General features: G+C 27.3%; 1 protein-coding gene across 3 annotated transcripts; it reads left to right on the forward strand.

Moving 5' to 3' along the window:
• Window positions 1-134: 134 nt before the first annotated feature.
• LOC107445537 (general transcription factor IIH subunit 4 marionette) lies at window positions 135-18126 on the forward strand. Of its 3 annotated transcripts, XM_071182756.1 has the most exons (16): window positions 135-261; window positions 757-889; window positions 2979-3083; window positions 4680-4811; window positions 5548-5641; window positions 6697-6791; window positions 7739-7808; window positions 8523-8558; window positions 9058-9126; window positions 9750-9833; window positions 10740-10872; window positions 11307-11358; window positions 12569-12647; window positions 13925-13972; window positions 15144-15284; window positions 17870-18126. In XM_071182756.1, the coding sequence occupies exons 2-16, from the start codon at window positions 768-770 to the stop codon at window positions 17978-17980; spliced, it is 1371 nt and encodes a 456-aa protein (XP_071038857.1). In that variant the 5' UTR covers window positions 135-261; window positions 757-767; the 3' UTR covers window positions 17981-18126. The 3 variants fall into 3 exon arrangements, with proteins under 3 accessions (XP_071038857.1, XP_042904554.1, XP_042904555.1); XM_043048620.2 differs by lacking the exon at window positions 7739-7808 and having other exon boundaries at window positions 8453-8558; XM_043048621.2 differs by lacking the exon at window positions 7739-7808 and having other exon boundaries at window positions 166-407; window positions 8453-8558.
• Window positions 18127-20701: the final 2575 nt, after the last annotated feature.

Consider the following 20701-nt stretch of genomic DNA (forward strand, 5'->3'; position numbering starts at 1 on the left):
CCTTGTTGAATGATAAAATAAATTTAAAACAGCAAAACAAATCAAATAAATATCGTAAATATTCTTATTATTTCGTATTATAAATTGTAGCTCATTTAACCTCGGCTATCGAGTATCTTTAAAAGATTTCGGTTGACACCAAAAATAAACTACAGCCGTACCCACGGCAAAATATTGTTTGTGTTTTGTCCGTGGTTTGTTTATAGATGGGAACTTAATTTTTGGAATTTCTTTTTTAATTATTACTCTTATTATTTAAAGGTATTTCATATCATTCTTGTACAATATAATTGCTGTGTTTCACAGACCCAGAACAAGTTTTTGGATGCTTTGAAGCGCCAAAATACCCTTAATATTACAAAAGATTTCGATAAACTTATTTACAATTTCAGTTGTGTTTCTTGGATGTAATTCTCTTTTCTTTATCTTTACAATTCCTTTAATCATTTTTTAAACATAAGAAAATACACTCAAGATCATTAGTAAAAATTTTTATCACATCATTTTTCCCATGACTTTATTTTTGTGTTAGCTTTTTAATACCACAATAAAATTGTGACAGCCAGAGTAACCACTAAATTTTAATATTTGTTTTTACCACTTCATAATTTTTAGATATCATATAGTAATTTATGTTTTGTGATTGTAAAAATGTAAAAAGTGAATTTTTTTATCTAATCTAAAATATTAGAAAAAAAAAATAAAGTAGAAAATACATTTATGTATAAAAAATAATGTATTTATGTTTTATTTCAGATCAGTAAAAAATGACAACTTCGAAAAGCCAATCTTTAAAATGCAAAGATCTGCATGATTATTTAAAAACTCTATCAGCAGCTGTTCTGGAAAAATTATATAACCACCCTGCTACATGTTTAGCTGTATTCAGGTAAATAAAAAATTGATATTTAAAAAAGAAATTTTTTAGCTAAAGTAATAGTAATGGTGAAGTAGAATATAGATGTTGAAACATGAGATCTAATTATAATCAATTGCACTATTATTAGCAGGGTTGGCAAGTTTTTGACACATGACGGCTTTTACCGGTTATTACCATGGTTTTTACCGTCATGTCAAAAACCCATAGTTTTGGTAAAATTGTATTTTTGTTTGAGTTGAACTGCGTATAATTTAAAATTAATTCATTTTTGAGTAATAAAATTAGAAAAAAAGTTGTTAAAAGGTATTTAAGAAGAGATTCTTGCATTTTCCCAACATGATTATATCAAAACATACTATTTGAAGTAAAATATTAGGATACTAAACAAAATTTTCAACTTTTCCAAGCATTTTGTTTGGCATATTACATTACTGAAGAATGTCAAGATTGATTACTTTCATTCATAAAATCTTTCTTTGCGAAACACATGTACACATAAAAAGAAATCCTCATAAAATAAACTTTTCTTATCATTTTTGTTTTCAATATTTTACACAGAAATGAGACATGAAAAAGCCTGGGAAATCCTTTGAGTTTCCTTGCAACATTGCAATAACCTTTTGTTATCATTATTCTCAATGACAGGCTTCCTTGGAACTAGACTGGTGGTCTTCCATTGAAAGAATCTTCTCAAATTTTGGACCCATCCATACTAAATTCAGAAATCGACTGGGCAATGTAAAATGCGCAAAATTAGTCACTTACTATTGTATGCTTCTGCACAGTAACCCCGACTACTGAACATATAATTTTGTTTGTAATTAAATTTTGTTTAATGTGCTTTTTCAACTGAATAAAAGCTTTTAACTTGACAGAATAGCAGTAATTCTTGACTTAGAGTTTGTTAGTAGTTACAAGTTTTGAAAGTTTTGTTTAGCTTATTTCTANTTTGAAAACTTTAAAATTATAATATATTGTCCGCTATATGCCATAAATTAAAGAAAACAGTAGGTTTTTGACGGTTTTTACCACTGTCATGTTAAGAACTAGTTTTTGACGGCAAAAACCCAACCCTGATTATTAGTAATATACTATGGTTTTTGTAAATATTATTATTTATTGAACTGATTATTTTCTATTCAATTATTCGAAGATTTATCAAGCTTTTAATTCTCAAGTAAGAATATTTTTGCACTTTTCTACAATATTTAAATTTTGTTAAATTTTCTGCCTTTTTAGTGAAAATGATTTCTTTTCTTTACTTGGCAGTCTTCAAAAGTTTGAGAACATAAATTTACTATTGACCGGGAAAGTATCTGAAGAGGGACTCTCGCCTTCCTGTATATATATATAATAATAATATATTTATCTATCCATATATATATGTATATCTGAAACCAAATTATCTGAACCCCACAAAATGACAATCATGAATTCGAACTTTCAATTTCAACTTCATGCTTTGAACCGTTTTAAAACTGAACTAAAATTAATTTTAAAGAATTGTTTACCTTTTAATTATTTATCTTTTATTTAATGATATATATATATATATATATATATTATTCTTTTCGGTGTGACATTGAAAACAAGAATTTTACCCATCTCTCAGCAATAGGGACATATATTTCCTCTGCGTGGGAAGGAATAAGAGATATGATTTGGTCGCAGCTTTCACCAAGGAATTGTTAAGGCTCGCTTGAAATATAGAAATTTTTTTTAAAAATTCAGACACAAAATTTTTTTTTTAATTTTAAATTTATTTACACAAAAATTTAGTGAAAAATAGTAATCTTAAAAGAGAGTGTTTCTTTCGTTTAAAGAATCTATTCTTGTGTTCTTCAATAAAGTAATCTATTCTTGTGTGGAAAGAAGGAGATCAAGAAAGACTTTTATATATCTTATGTTAGTTGTTTAGTTTTGTTTTAAAATCATTGTAAATTATAGAGAAGTACAAATACTAAATTTTAAGTCTGATCTTTCTTTCTGAATTTTTTTTTTTTTAAATATTATTTAACTTTATGTATAACATTATCTAGCAATTTTATCTCGTGAATATAAATAAATGCCTCCTTAATTTTTTCCAATGTTTTTCCAGAGAATTACCTTCCTTGTCCAAACACTATGTTACTAGACTTTTATTTGTGGAACAGCCTGTACCTCAAGCAGTTATTGGATCTTGGCTTGGACAACAATATGTCAAGTAAGTGAAATTGTACTTGGATTATTATTCTTTACTACACTAATTGGAAATATGATTCTTTATTTATTAAAGCAGGTGTAAGTAGTGTAAAGAGGCTACTTTTATTTTTAAATTGTTAAAATGATAATTTAATTAAAATATATTCAAAAAACCTTTAAGATTTAAAAAAAATATTTATCTTCTTTACAAACATTAACTTGATTTTTCTTCATTCATTTTATCAATCGCAAAAACTTCAATCTAAAATCAATCATTATATAGTTTTTTACAACCTTATTTTACATTTGATGAAGACTTAAAAAAAACTTAATTTTTGATATCATCATAAATGTGTCAGAACTTAGCTTTGTAGCCTAACATATTAATTTCTTTATGCTTAAAGTCATTCATTGGAAGTAGCATGCTTCAAGTAGCAAAACTACTGTAGTTGCTACATTTTTTTGTATTGTAGTGTACTACTTTTTAAAAGAAGTAGTGTGATACGAAAAAGAGTAGTTCGTAGCGATTCCTGGCAACTACTTTTAATGTTAGTTTATTAAAGAAACAAGGTCCAAGCGCAACTAATTTTCCAAAACCTGATTAGTGTAAATCTTCACGGATCTGTCAGTTAATGCTATGGGGATGCCCCTTTTTGCGATCATTAATAAGAATTGCATATTACTAATACTTAAACTAGCCATTGCGAATAATAGCTAGTTTATGGTTTTTGACATTTAAGATTGTTGCAGAATATCATTTTATCTGTATGTCAATAAAACAAATAAGAAAAGAGAAGTTTCTAATGAAGTAAGTTTATTTAAAAACATTGGTAAGCAAACTGTCGCAAACAGAGTGACAAACGAAAAGAAAGAATACCAAATAATCTGTTCCAACGGAAGCTTAAATATTCTTTACACAGATAACGGATGATGTCATGATTCACGCAAGAACGACCAACAGTAAATGAAAAGAAACTGGCCGATCCCCGCAGACCCTGGCGTCACCGACGCAAGTTGAATGCATGAGATCGTTCTCTTCGATGACTAATGAAAATTGAACCTTATACCTTTCAGCCTTTATTTGTCTAACAGTTTTAACCACCCCTTCAAATGAAAATCTACGCATGACACATTGCTGTTATTTCAGTGTAAGGTAACATATTTTCGCTTGACTTTTCGATTAACTTTATTTCTAAAAGGGCCTTAAACTAAACACTTTCAAAATTCCAAATATTTGATATTTTTCCGGCTTTTCTTAAATTAAATATTCTTTGTTGAAAAGACTTTGATAAAAAGTTGGATAAAAGAACAAATTTGTAAAAAAAATCATTTAGACTAGCAAATATGCTCATGTAATAAATATTTCTTAATAACTCCTTATGATTCAATAAGTCAAATTTTTATCTCATAAGCCAATCTCCTTTTATATGGACCTTGTTATGAAGGTCATTAACATTATATTATGCTTTTGAACTTTTATTTTTTAGCATCCTTTAATTATTAATAAAAAATTGTTTTATGCTTATCCCTATAGATATGACTATTTATTTACCAAGTTCTGTGTTAATATTGTTTTGTAATGTACAATCAGTATTTTCTCATCATACTTTATTTTTAGACAACATCTGGATGCAGTTGAAGCATTATGTGAACTCCATATTTATATGGAATCTCCTGTACCTGGAGGCTTACCTGGATGGGTTTTGAATACAACATTCCGTAAAAACCTAAAAACGGCTTTACTTGGAGGGTGAATTAATTATTTTTCTCCTTGTTTCATTCAAAATAGTTTTCTATTTTCTTAACATTATGCCGTACATGTATACATAATTTTACAAGTTTAAAATTTTGTTTTTATATGTTTCCATTTTTTTTTTTTAGTTACTTCCATTATGGATTGAACATTGATAAAAATTTAATAAAAATGTTGAGTTAAGTTAAATTCAGCACAATAGACATGTATGATTTCCTACCCTGTTAGAATGAATGAATATAAAAGGTTACTACCAACTATACTAGAATAGAATGACATTAACATTAGAAAGACTGAAATACTTATATTGCCCAAAAGCAGTCAAAATGACAGGATTGTGAAAGAATGACTAATGTGTATAGAAAGTTGTTTAAAATTAATTTTTAATATTTTATTATTATTTAGAATTATATAACAAGTTATTAGTAAATATTAACAATAAAAAAAAAATTATATGTTTTACAAAAAGTCACAAAATTCTAAGAAATTGTGTCATCATTGTTTTTCTAATTGAAATTAAAAAGCATTCAAAATGACTTCCTTAGGCAATCTAGTGTTAATAATGTTCAGAATGTATTTTTAATATTTTTTTTATGTACCTTTTCACAATAGCGGAAACTTTAGTTTTCCATTGACTGTAACATCATAATACACATTCCTAATTTTGTTTTTATTGTCTGCACTTTTTTGTTTAATTGTCTAGAGCAAATATACAAAAGTTTATATTTTCTAGAGGAAAACCTTGGGCTGTTTATGCAAATCTTGAAAAAGACAAACATGCTAGAGATGTTAAATTTCTTGATGCTTATGCTCTGGAGAGATGGGAAGTATGTGTATTTTATTATTATATATTGGTTATATATTATATTAGTTTATTTTTATTATAATTTCTTTTTGTGGTGCTTTTTTGGGTTTATAGTTTTAGATTAAAGGTTTTGATGTGCTACATTTTAATACCTTTTATTACTAAATTTAAGAAATTCATGTATATTAAGACCAAAATACCTATGTAAGCTCAAAGCAATTTTTAGTTTCGTTGTGATGCTTAGGAACGACTAGGTATCTTATATATACATTTTTCTTTTAATTTTCATTACACCAGAAGATCTATGTAACACAATTCTATAAACCACAGTTCTTCATCAACCATACTAGGGTGTAAACAATGGAATTGCAGTTAAGAAATTTCTATAATGAAGCAAGAACTATAAAATTTTTGCACTATTAGTTTAATTATTTGATGAAAAGTGTAAATTTCTTAAAAGCCAACCGAAATGAATTAATTTGTTTAATGTTTCAGATAATTTCAATGTTTCCCTGTTAATTATAAATACTTAAGTTCAGGTCTGGAATAGCCTGGTTGGTAGGGCACTAGGCCCATGTCCAAAAGGTGGTGGATTCGACGCCCGAAGACTCCCCGTGTAGTGAATAGTGACTGATGCACGTTAAATCTGTCGAGTCACAAAGCTCTCCATGTTCCCATAATACATCATACCACTGGGGGTACTGATCCAGGATTTTCCTTGTCTTCAAGATTGGTTCAAAGTTACAAGGCTACGGAGTTGAATATTAGTAGTCGTAAACCCAAAATTGGGTCGACTGTTGAACGGCGGATATAAAATGCTTAAGTGCATATTTTGTGTTTTTACGTATTTGTATCAAAATTATTTTAAAGTTTTTTAAGATTGATCTTTCCCAGACAAATATTGCCTAATTTAGTTGGTAAGTTTGATGAAATGATCCATATCATATAAAATTCCATAAAATACCATCTTTCAAGGTTTGCGCTATAACGATCTACTGTATTAGTTATATCTCATGATTTATAATTGTCTTAATTTTAAATTATATACCTATAAATTCTGTTTTAATGTACTTTTAGGCTCTCTTGCATTTCATGGTTGGTTCTCAACAAACAGAAAATGTGGTTAGTAATGATGCCATCAAAGTCCTTTTGCATTCAGGATTAATGAAAAAGTATGTTTTTATTCCATCATAGTTGAAATGTAAAGTTATTTGATAAGATGCAAAGTGAACAACAGAAACCTGCTAACTAAAAGAGGTTTAGATTACAACATAAATTTTTAAAAAAAAGAACAATTTCCAGTATATTTGAAAAGAAAGGAAATGCTGCCAAAAAAGCAAGGAATTTTGAGCTTAGAATTCTTTTTTGATTAGTAACAAATAAAAATCTAACACCATTTTCTTTCCTTTTGGGGAGGGGGGATTATTTTTAAAAGCAACGCAATAAAAATGTAATACTCCAATATTTTCTAATTTGCATTTTCTTGAACCTAAACATATAATAAAAATGCTATTTCTTATCGAGCAGTTTAGACTTTGAGTTATGGAAATATTGACAGCTCTCTTTCTGTCCTGTAATTAATGAAGATAATACAATAAAAGATTTTAACTTTAAAGTGTATCAGAATCATTGAATGATGTTACTTAAAACTGTTTAGTTATTCAACTTTAATTCTAGCAATATTGAACAGGAAAAGAGAAATAATATTTACGTTTTACTCTGTAAAATGAAATTTACAATTTCTTTGTTATAAAATTTACATTTCATATTTAGAATAATTAACATAAGCATTATAACTTATGCAAAATTCAATATTTATTACTATACTCATTAACAAACTAATAAGTTTTAACGTTGTTTCATTCATCTGAGCAAGCTTATTACAAACTATGAATTAGATTTGTAAATAAAAATTATTTCTTTTTAGCATTATATATACTTATAAAAGTTTTATAAACTCTATGGTACTTCTAAATACACAGTGAGTTCAAAATTCACTTTTTTGTAAAGTTGATCCACTTAATATTTCAGTTCCACTATTTGTATTTATTTGATTATTAATAAATAAAGACCATTTACATTTTTATATTAATTTTTTTTTTGTTTATTAAATTTCTAGAGAGGGTGAATCTAATGTAATTACAACAGAAGGTTTTCAATTTCTTCTTATGACAACTGCATCTCAAGTCTGGCATTTTATGNGGTTTTATCGAAACAATAACTAATTATCCAAAACTATAAAAGTTTTAATAATGACACTGCAAATATTCAACACAGTTTGCAAAGATAGTTAAAACTGAGTATGATATTTGCATTTGTAACGTCAATGCTCGTCACAAGTGACATTTGGACAAGCGCACATCTGCATATGACTTATAAACTGCGCTGAGTTCGTGCCACTGCGCGGTGGTACGTACATACTTGTTTCACCCCAATAAATACACGTTTATTAATTTATGTTTTATAAAGAAACTGATATTGAGTCAATCATAAAAAAAATTCACAAATTTTACATACTTAATTAGGTATGTGTGATTTGAGTATTGAGAACTGTTTCTTTTTTCGACCCACAATTGACCCTTCCGATTCGGATCGACCCCCATTCGCCCCCCTGTCTCAGATCGACCCCTGCTTTTGTTAAATAGACCCTTGGGGGTCTATATAGACCACTTTGGCGACCTCTGTTCTAAATACACAGTGAGTTCAAAATTCACTTTTTTGTAAGGTTGATCCACTTAATATTTCAGTTCCACTATTTGTATTTATTTGATTATTAATAAATAAAGACCATTTACATTTTTATATTAATTTTTTTTGTTTATTAAATTTCTAGAGAAGGTGAATCTAATGTAATTACAACAGAAGGTTTTCAGTTTCTTCTTATGACAACTGCCTCTCAAGTTTGGCATTTTATGTTACAGTATCTTGATACTATTGAAGTAAGTAAAATTCAGTTGAACAATTCTTGATTTTTTTTGTGTTTATTTGATCATGGTTGGTTTTTTTTTTATATGAATTAATAAGGTACTCTTAAATGGTATCTGTGTCTTAAAATATTTATATTAATATCTTATAATGTCTAGGTTTAAGTTATGATCTTAATTTTCTTAAAAATGTGACTAAATAAAATTTGGTGAATTTTATCTGTGCAAAGGATGTTTTATTTTCCATTTCACAAACATTGTTTAGTTTTTCTATTGAGTTTTTCATGATATAAATACATAGAGTTAGATGACAAAAGGATGGCATTAAGTTTTTTATTGCAGTACTGTTGAATGTTGCTATTTAACATAAATTGTGTATTTTGCCATGATTAATTTATCAGATATCTTTAATGTAGTAAAACAAAAATTAAAAAGTAACTGAAGTTTTAAAATATTTTTGTTTCTAAGTATATATTTTTTTTCTAATTATATATTTTGTCTTTGTATTTTATAGGAACGAGGGTTGAATTTAGTAGATTGTCTAACATTCCTCTTTCAACTCAGTTTTCTTACTTTAGGAAAGGTAAGTCAATCTCATAAGACAATCTAATTTTATAACAACAGCATTTAATGTAAAAATATTTAAGTATTTTTGTATACTTAAAATCAAAATACAATAAGCAAATCTTCTTATACAATCATAAATATAATACTTTAAATAAAGGCAAATGAGCAAACAATTCTATAAATGTCAGTTTTTTGAAAAATAATTTTTTGATCCACAATTTTTATTTTTGAGCAAAAATATACAAACAAAGAGGTATTTTAGGATAAAAAACTATTGTACAAAAATATTTTAAATATAAGTCTTTTAAAGATAGATTTTTTAGGAAAAAAATAAAATAAAAATTATTAGAATTGTGTTGTAGCAGAAAATTATTAGAATTGTGTTGCTTTCCAGCATTTTTCCTTTAATACTTTTAATAGTTTCAAGTTTTCATGCATTTGCTTTCAAGCAATAAAATAAATGTTAGTAAAGAGTGAAAGTCTTATTTTATCATGAATTTGCTTGTATTAAAATAAAAGATCTTTATGAAAACAGTGTATTATGTAAAAAAATTTTTAGTTATCTATTCAAAACTTTTGTCTGTTTTGATTTATTGCATTTCTAGGCAAAGTCTTAAAATGTACTCCAATTCTTTTCAGGATTATAGTACTGGTGAAATGAATGAATCAATGTTAATGTTTTTGCAACATCTTAGAGAACTAGGCATAGTCTATCAGAGAAAGGTAGAATCCTTATTCTTTTTTTATATGTTTTTTGCTGTTTAAACTGCTTTTGTAAATTAATTTTTTTAAAGCAAGATATTTTTTTTTCCTGTCATTTCGCAAAATATTTCTTTGCTTGTTTGCTATTTTCTCTTTCTTTTAAAAATTATTAATTATCGGCAATAAAATTTATTTCATGTTATTAGGTAAATAAATTTTTTTGAAGAAGTCATTGATTCCCATGTAATTTTTTTAACAGTGCAATATATTATCTAATAATGCCTAATAGTTATCAAATAGAAATAGTACATATGGTTATCAGTTACAAATAATGAACCAAGTCATGACCAAATCAGCTGTCAGTAAATGAACAGAAATTTAAGTAAGTTTTTTTTTATCAATTACCTGGTAAAAATTGAACAATGGTATTTCTCAAGGAAAATTTATTTTATTATAATATATTCCAAAACACATACGTGATATGTAACAATAAAAGGTTTCATTTAGTAGAAATATAAAATTTGACTTTGATTGGTTTTTGTTATTAGTTTGAAAAACAAAAATAATTTCTTGATTTAAAAAATGATCTATTTAGGTATTATATAAGTGTTTTTTAAGTTGCATTTTTTAATGAAATATCCAAGAGAAGCTTTATGAGAGAAAAACAAAGCAAAATATAAATGAATAAATAAATAATCTATACATATAGCAACCCAGTAAAGACTGATATTTTACTACTTGGGTAGTTTTCTATATGAGTTTGTAACCTCATCTTTAAAGAAAAAAAAGTACACCCAATTTTTAAATTGATCAAAATTCTCTATAAATTAAAAATCTGTGGTTTACTTGATCTAAGTAATCATTCTATTAGAGTGTATGAAACTACATTTAAATTATATTGATTATATTCAGTACATTTATTTCTAGCGGAGATCTGGGCGATTTTATCCTACTCGTTTAGCTATTAATTTGGCATCTGGTCTTAAGGAAGTTAACATGGATGTCAACAAAACAGGCTACATAGTTGTTGAAACAAATTATAGAGTGTATGCATACACAGGTATTATTTGTCTTTGTATACTGTGTATATTTTAATGATAAATCTATTTCTTATTTTTATGATTTTTATTTACTTAGTCAATTTACTTCATTAATTATTGTAAAATATCTATTCATATTTAATTAAACTGTATAAATTTTTAAAATTAAGGAAATTTTTATTTTACATTTTATTTGCTTTTTATAAATCCATTTATGCAGCTATTATTAAGAAAAAGAAGAAGAAGAAGAAAAAAGTTTACTAAATACTATTTTAGTAACTTTTGTGTTTAAAAATTTATCTTTTCTCTTAAACGATTTATTTATCTAAATACTAAACTGCATGAATAACTGTAAATAATAGATTTTAAGCTAATGTTAACGCTTTTTTCTTTTTCTTTCTAGAAATACTTGGAGAAATTAAAACGTTTTAAATAAAGAAATTTTCTTTTATAGATTCCCATCTTCAAATAGCTCTTATTGCTCTTTTTTGTGAAATGATGTACAGGTAAATCTTCATTTTTCTACGTATTTTTACTCTAAAGCTTTTTTTTTTTTTTAAACTGCTAGTTTATTGTATTGCTTGTTGATATCTAAAATTTGCTATATTGACTTTCTTGGTTTATAACTTAGAACATTATAAAGGAAATTACTCTTTCTTGCAAAATAGGAAGTGTAATCTTTAGACACAAAAATGTTGTTGAAGACTAAAAAGTTGTTGACTATGTTGAAGACTAAAAACACAAAATGTGATATTTTTTAGCTAAGCAGTTGGCTAAAGCAGACTGGGTAAATTACTCAAAATTTTGCTTGGAAACATCATGAAAGCATTTCTAACATCATTTCTTTTCCTGATAGATGGATAGATATGTATAGACATATACAATATCTATAAATTTTATATAAAGTCTTATTAAACTATAATTTAGAATTACTTCACACATGTTCACATTAACTTGATAGGTGATTAACGCTTGATGTTCCATTTTTAAAAAAAGTCTGCAAAATCGGTGATTACAGGTGTTTATTTAATAAGTTTTATCGATGATATTTTGAGGGAGGAAAATAACTCTATAATTTCAATTTTTAGTGTGTTTATTATTTTAAGAAACTCTATAAGAAAATGTTTCCATTATAAAGAATTTTTGAAAAATATTTTGAATTTTTTTTTATTTTTTGAACTTGGAAGTTTTCTTTATATCAATACAATTGAAACTCCTGAAATAATGTTCTGTTGAAAGTGTTCTTAAGTTCTATATTGCATGAGGCAATTTATTGAGAGAATTTATAATTCATTAATAAAACTTAATTTTATAGAAAAAGAAATCTGGGGAGAAATTGACATTTAAATATGATTGAATATCATATTACAAACCACCTGTTGGAAAATGTTACAATAACTTAAGTTTTAAACTATCTCATAGTTTTGTTTTTAAATCCATAGTTCCCTGACTTATTTTAATATTTAATGATTGTATTTTTTTTTTTTAAGTTCTGTGATTTCTTTGAGAAAATTTTATTACTATATTTATTTTTAATACTGCTTAATGTTATATTTTGTACTGTATTTTTAATATTGTTTGTAATATTTATTTTTTTATCTTGTATCACAGTTGCAATGACAGAAGGTGGTTTATACTGCTTTTTATTTTCATACTCTGTAATTGTGGGCTGTAAAAAATTCAATTTAAAACATATATTCTCCATTAAATTGTTAGGTTTCCAAATTTTGCTGTTGGTGTCTTCACTCGGGAAAGTGTCAGAGAAGCATTAAAATGTGGAATCACTGCAGATCAGGTGAAAAGAAAATTTTGTTGTTATATATCAGCTTTTTTTAATGTTTTGTCCTATTCTTGTTGTTGTTTATTTTTATATTTTATTTCAAATTTTGTAAACTGGAATGGATCAAATGTTGTAGATTCGAAGTCATTTTGTAGATTAGATTTATCAGTTATTGACCAAATGTTAATAGGAATGTGCTACAAACTATACCCATCATTTCAGAAAACATTATCTGATTTTTAAAATTTTTTTTATTGCAGAATTTTTATACTTATTTACATTCTTATTTTTCTGTAATGCTCTTCCGTTATTGTTTATAATAAACCATAAAAAGATACTCTGTTAATCTACAATAAAAATGAGAGAAATTGTGTTTTGTTGTCACTTATGCCACTTGCCAGTACTAGCATGCCTGATTGAAATCAAGCGAATTTTTTAGTTTCTTGTTTTTTCAGTGGTGTTTTCTGTAGCCGAGAATATGACTTCAACCACACACACACGTCACGATCCATTTTACAGAAATGATCCAATAATACTCAATTCATTCATCCACATATCGTAATTTTGACCTGAACGGTAGTTTGATCGATCTCCAATTCCATACCTCCAGAGGTATTGCTTTGTTAGAGAAACTTGGACCACTATTATCCTGACAGATTTAACGTGCACCAGTCTCCATTTAATACATGGGGATTCTTCCCCCGGCGGGATTCATGCACGATTAACTCGTCATTCTCACTAACACGAGTCCAGCATCCTACCAACCAGGCTATCCCGGTTGTAATCTGTTTTGATGTTTAAAAAAAAATTTTTTTTTTTTATTTGGATTTTTTTTTAATTTCTTGTGATTAGATTTAAAAAATTGATTATAAAAACCAATTTTTTTAATATTAAGTTTATTTTTGCTGGTGAAAAATGTATAGTGGACTTTAGTTTACGTATAGTTTACAAACGAAAAGTTTATAGTCTTTAGGATTTTTTCTTTAAATATTTTTTTTTGTTATAGTATCAATGTTAACTGACTTTTCAAATTGTAATTTGAAATTGGACTTATTAAAAAAATTAGCCTAAATATAACCAACATAGTTTGTAGAATTAATCGGATCATTTTGACTTTTTTTTAAAGAAACGTGGCAGTGACTGGCAACCAACAATTGAACTACTTTTGTCGGGCATTGTTACACTCACTGTATTTAACAAATTTTATCCTTTTCTCTATTATAATATTAAATAGTAAATTTTGTAATGATTATAGTTTCTATACATTTTTATTTCTTTGGTTTCTTTTTCAGATTGTAAAATTTCTTCAAATGCATGCTCATCCTGAAATGTTGAAACAGGTAATAGAAAGTACCATATATTTATGAATATGTGTATAACCAAGGTGTACATTTTTTGTTTAGAAATTGACCCAAAAATCATAACTTGTTTATAACCTGATGTTTAAAAATATGAGACATGCTACACCTGGATATAAAAATTATCCCCTCTCTTGTAGTAATGGTTACAAAGTGGATAAAACAAACATGAACTTTCATGATTCATAGCTAGAAGATTAAAAAATAATTTCTTTCACTTTTTCCTTTTTTTGTGTTTCTTTTTCAAATTTTATATTTAGTTTCTAACATGTCAACTATTATTTCATATTTTGTAAGTGTTGGAATATTTGCTAATTACTTCTAATGCTCGAAAAAGGAAGTATTTCTTTTGGTGATGACATCTTTCAAATCCACTAATTTTTCAAATTTAGTGGATCCAGTTATAAGCCCATCCCATCTCCCAATTTAAGCTTTAAAAAATTTTCTGAAAATTCTTGGCTTGTATTTGGAAGTATATACAGTATATCTTTTATTCCCTAAAAATTTTTAAAAAAATATGTCTGTTTCCATATTCAAAAGCTGAAGGGTAAACTTTTAAAAATAAAATTTGTTTAAGAATGTCTTAGTAAAAAATTATATTATTGATCCTTAGACTGCTTTTCGAAAGCTTTCTTGTTATATTAAATAGCTTTTTTTATGAAGTGTTATTCTATTCTTATAATTATTGTGCTCATAACTGTTTGGTTATTGTTTATACAACTTGTGTCAGAAACTGTTATGCTGATTTTGAATGTAGTGCAAAATGTTAAAAAGAAAAAAAGCCAAGTTTCAAAAAATATGAGTGTTAGTGGTTTTTTAAAAAATCCTTTTAAAGATAATCTTCACCATATAAAAGGGCAACAACCACAAAGAATTTGCAGTTTACAAATGTTGTGGTGGATTACATTTGATTGGTCCAATCAGTAGAACTGAAAAATTCCTTGCATGTAACCTGAGTGTGTCCATCCATCTTGGACACCATCTATATTAGTTACTCTTCATACTTTTTTGAAAAATATGCTTGGAAGTGTAAACTGTAAAACTACATAAAAACTATTAAAAATTTTAATTTTAAAAATTTATTAAAGCATTTGTTTAAAAATTTTGCTGTGATTATGTTCCTAATCATTTAAGCAATTACTTTCACTTTTAGAAACCAATTTTGCCACCCACTGTTGTTGATCAAATTCGACTCTGGGAAATGGAAAGGGATCGTTTCAAGTTTACTGAAGGTGTTTTGTACAGCCAATTTTTATCTCAAAGTGATTTTGAATTGCTTTGTAACTATGCTCAGGTTTGTTTTTTGTTTTATTTTGTTTATGTTTGGAAATTTTGTTGTGCATAAATTAACTCTGTTTCAATAATTTATAATTGGAATTTCCTGGAATGCTGATATCAAGTAGCATATATCCCTTTGTATAAGTTGACTTTTCAAACCCCCAAAAATGTTCAAATATCGAATGGTTGGTAATCTTCTACACCGGTAATAAAATTGGACATTCATTGAATGTGAAATATCGGTGCATTATAAATAATTAACAATTATTTGCAATGCATATCAACAATTCATAGATATGAATAATGGACAATTACAGCATCTCTTAATTTTTTTTATGTTCAATCCTAACTTATTGGAAATTTCCTCCTGAATCCGAAAATCTGATTTTTTTTTCTCCAAATGTTTATTTATTTGATTATTAAGCATTTAAATTGCTCAAAAAGGCCTCCATGCGTGATGCAATCAAAAACTATTCCTGATTGGTTATAATGTAGCATGTGCTGAGAGGAAACGTGCCACCTCCATCTGTTTAGTCTATTTCAATGCTTATTTATTTTTGATATCACTTATATCATATGAGCATCCTTTGTGTATTATTAGTTAAATTTTTGTGACTGAAATTTACAGCTTTGAGAGTGTGCACAAAATGGACGTTAGCTTTTTAAAACTTTAAACTGTTTATTTATCAATAAAATAGCTGAAGAAATGATTATGCTGCTCTACACAGTGAATCAACATTTCTTCTTGGCCGAAATCAGTGGTGTTAAATTTCATAGAAAATATTTTATTCCAGTTATTTTTAAGTAAAAATAATTCTACATTGCAGTCTAATTACTTAATTAAAATCAGTCACAGATTGGATATAAATTATATCTATTAATAATATAATAATATACAATTAATAATATACAATGATGGTGGATGATTTTATCATTGGGTATTGCATTAAAAAAATCAGTGTTTTCATAAGTCTGATTCATTAAAAAAATATCTATCCGTCATTGTTACAACCTATGTGCTAATATTAAAAAATTCAGATAATGTAATTTAATTTTGCCTTTTTTTTTACTAGAGTTGGAGGGTTTTCTAAGTCAATATTTACTAATGCAGTTTATTTCTTCTATTTTTTTTTTTTTTTTTTGCTATGTATTTAATTTTTAAATACACGTTAATGCTAAGAACTATTCTCTATATTATTTTTTGAGTAAATAGGAATTGTGCTATAGTTAGAGATTATTTTGAAATTTATAAATTTTAATTCATATAATATTTGCAAGTATGGTTACTGTTAATTTTTCTCCTTATTTCTGCAAACTATTTGCCAGTACCTATAAAGAAAAATTCTTAAATAGTAAAATTAATGCATTGTACATTTTTAGTGAAAAAAAATTCTTAAAATGGCTGAAAGAATCTCAGGTTAAGCATTCGGTATCTCTGAAAAGAAATCAGCACTTTAAAGAATCTACCTAACTTAACTTGCAAAAAATTTGGTGCAACAGCCTATACAGGGCCAAGGCTTACCGTGCTCATCTCAGTTTTCTGGACCTTGGGCTCTGGGATGCAGAAGCAAATGTTCCAATTGGGTGATCAGCCAAACCTCCAGTGTTTAGTCTCCAAGCATGCTTGGTTCTCATATTATCAATCCACTGAAGGGATGAAAGGCTGGGTCAACTTTGCCCGGCCGGAGGATCGAACCCAGGACCTGTGGCACGAGAGCGGGAACCATTACCACTCAGCCACCGGGCATCCTTTCAAGAATCTAGTCCATTGAAATATATCTGTGCATCATTATCGTCATCGCCACTGTCTAAGTGCTTATAGTTATTTCACTAAGGCTGCAGAATTAAAAAAAGCTTTCTTAAGATGAAAGGAAATTATATTGCATATATTTTTTTTCATTTATTAAATAATTTAATAGATAGCAATGTTTATATCTTTTCTCAACATTTTTATCTTTGAGTAAATAGCGAAAAAAATTTTTTTATATGTTTTTATAAAATTTAATTACTGTTTCTGTTATGTAGAACTAAATAAATGCATATTCTTGATTTCAATACTCTTATAACAAAGATTAACTGAATTAAAATAAAGTTAATCAAATTTACTGGAATATATAATTTTTTCTTCCTTCAACTTAATCTTTTATTTATATATTTTTTGTTGTTGAAAGAATGAATTAAAAGTTTTCCTGGGATTGCAATTTTTTTACAAAGACTATTGCTATGCTGAAGATAATTCCCTGCATTAAATTCAAGCTATAGTAAACAAATAAAGCTTTTCTACATTTTTAAAATCTGAAAATATTCTATAAAAAAAATTGATTCAACATTTCATTCACTTAACGTGAAAATAAATATGTATTTGTGGTCACTAGTTTTGTAACACCCTGTATGTGATTGAGTGTGCTGTATAAGAAGATCTTTTAACGCTTTGTGTGTTGTAAATTAGTGCTCCTAGAAAAAAGTTGAAAATACTTTCACGTATATTCACCAATAGAGCTTTATGTTTGATTTATTGCAGTCTTGGCCTTCATTTATTCTGTTGTTATTTTTAAGTTTCTGCAATTCAATTGTAAATTTTTTTTTCTTCCTTCACTGCAGGATTTAGGTGTTTTGATATTCAGTAATCCTTCAAGACGAGTAATGCTAGTTAGTAAAAGTGGCCATGATGATGTTAAAAGGTTTTGGAAAAGGCATCGACAGGATCACTAGTATGTATCAGTGGAGACATGTCTTAAAGCCCTTGAACATCATGCTAAAAAAAATTATTTTTATACAGAAAATGTAAATAAAACATGTTTATCATCTATTTTTTCCCCATTATGTATATATTGTAATAAAAACTTGTTAATGTTTTATTGATAGTTCTGTTTAATTGCATTTAATATTGAGTTTAATCTTGAAAAATAAAGCAGGTGTACTTGACTTGAATATACATGGTGCATAGCATTTCTAAAAAGTGCTTATTTTCGATTTTCCTTTTTTAAATGCCCTTAAGGGTGCTTTTTTCATTGGGTGTTTTAAAAAGTGCTTAAAATTTACCTTTTCCGAAATGAGATTTTTCTTTACCATGTCGATTTTCGCGATGTATTAAGCAAAAGCATGCTTTTCACATTGTTCAATGCAACGTTTTCTCAATTCATTCAATTATAATCCATTTCGGCGTCCACAACGTATGAATGCGCCAATGATTTTACATGTTTGATGAAATACTTGAAAGTCCACATGTGCGTATACTGAATTGGAGGGTTTGATGAGATTCTTGCACTCCTCTCATGTGCCACTCTGCTATATTTTGCAAGATAATCTCAATTTCGGGCTTCATTTTCCTCCCTCTGAAATCACACTGAAAAATATCTCAATCTTTTTATGGTAGCTAATATAATCAAGAAAAGAAGTTTTTGTCTGAAACTAGTTATTTTATCATGGTCATGTAAAGTTTGTTAATGTATATAGTGCTTAAAAATATTTTTTGAGTGCTTTAAAAGGTGCTTGTTTTTTGTTGAAAGATTAGGCTACACATCCTGATATAGGATATTAATCTGAAATATACTGATCTAAAGGCAGTATTTTTTTTAAATTTTATAAAAAAAATTTTTTAACTAAAGTTTTAAATAAGTAGGCAGGGTTGAAATTTCGGGCTGGACAAACTGTCGAATTGTGTTTTAAATTACTTAATATACAAAGTGTTCCTTAATCACTGCCCTCTACAATTTTTGAATTTATATTTTTTGAATGAGTCAGTAGAGGAAGTAAACTACACATTATGGATTACAAATTAATATATTAGTGAGTAAGAAACAATAAGACTAATCTGTCCAATTATTAATAAGCTAGGTGAGATAACAAATATCAGAATCAGTTTGATTGCCTGATGAAGCTTAGAGGCATTTTTAATCCTCCCAGCCTTGTCCTACAATCAAACAGTTGTTGAGGTTTTAAGGCTGCATTTCTTTGTAAAAATTAGTTAAATTTCAAAATCGTTTTCAGTTTTTTCTTGCTTAAATGTTAATTTACATCCCCTAAAGTGCACACTTTTTGGCAAAGGTTTTTAAAATATGTATTTAGAGTGGTCGTTACAGAATACCTTACATAAAATTTGTTCTAACTTTAATAAGCAGAAGTTTATACCATCGTTTCCTAGTTGGACAACAGCTATTAAAAAAAATTTTTTTTGTCTTTTTATATAGGTTTTTATAAACATTCTTTGACTGTTCTATGACCACACATCCATTGTCATTAAATCCGTGTAAACGTAAACTCTTTTGCCTCTCAACTTTAAGAAAAAAATGTTGGGGTAGAATTTTACATGACTGTATAGAACCACCTGAATTTAAAAGAACATTGACCAATGCAAAAAATGAATTAAGCAAGAAGTTCCTATTCAAAGTTCTATTTTTTTCAACAAGGAAAAACTTATAGATTAAAACTTTTGAATTAAGCTAGAAACTTTTATTTTTTCATTTATTATAAATGAGTATTATCTTGTTCTTCATTTGCCATACAATAACAACTGAAGTAAGATAGCTAAATTAACTTTTAGAAAATGAACTAAAAGTGTTCCCTCTTCCAAAGCAGATACTAACTTTCTTGAGCACCGGCAATTTTATTTTCCAGACTGTGACCAGGCACAATTCTAATGCCTTTTGGTCTATTTTACGGGTAGAGAAATCCGTAGTCATGACACTTTTGCACCCCAGAAAATGCGATCAGACAAACAACGATCATAACACACTTTGTCGATTAAATGTCTTACAAAGTTTTTAATGACATTTTTTCTAATTCTTAATGCACTTTTTGGATCAAATAATTATCTGAAATATTCAGTTACTCTCCAACAAGTTTTAGAGAATATTTGCGAGTCCAACCATAATTTTTGTCTTCAACGAATTGTGACAAAGAAATTTTATAGTTTTCTGCCACAAAGAATTAATTAGAGAATCTCAGTGCTTTGCAGTATAGCATAACTCTGGTCAATGTGTCTTATAATTCCGATATTTTTTAAACATTACATTGCAATTACACATAAATGTTACAATATATCGTTAATACCATATCTGATTATCGCTGACGGTAATACATCGAGATTTATCGACCATAAGAAGTATAAATATTGCTGATATTATCGATTATGATCACATACGATAATAACACAATCATTGTCGACAACGATATACCTCAAATAAAATAATTATCGCAATGATATTTATTTCTAAACGTAATTATCAGTAAGGATAATTATCGAATGCACGATCATCTTGAGAGTTGATAAATTTCATTTAAGTAACAAAAATATATACAAACTAATTTTTTTTAAATTGAAAAAATATCACTAGATATCGTAATATATCGATATGTTCTGACACAGAATCGAGTTAACATGTTTTATATACTAGTGAATTGGTATTATATTTCTGTAGTGGTAGATACTCT

The sequence above is a fragment of the Parasteatoda tepidariorum genome, chromosome 6 (assembly GCF_043381705.1).
Source record: "Parasteatoda tepidariorum isolate YZ-2023 chromosome 6, CAS_Ptep_4.0, whole genome shotgun sequence".
Lineage (NCBI taxonomy): Eukaryota > Metazoa > Arthropoda > Arachnida > Araneae > Theridiidae > Parasteatoda > Parasteatoda tepidariorum.

Coding starts and splice junctions, on each gene's coding strand:
- LOC107445537 (XM_071182756.1), top strand. CDS start 768: ATGACAACTTCGAAAAGCCAATCTTTAAAATGCAAAGATCTGCATGAT. Junction 8,559..9,057: donor AGTATCTTGATACTATTGAA/GTAAGTAAAATT, acceptor TGTATTTTATAG/GAACGAGGGTTGAATTTAGT. Junction 9,127..9,749: donor GTTTTCTTACTTTAGGAAAG/GTAAGTCAATCT, acceptor AATTCTTTTCAG/GATTATAGTACTGGTGAAAT.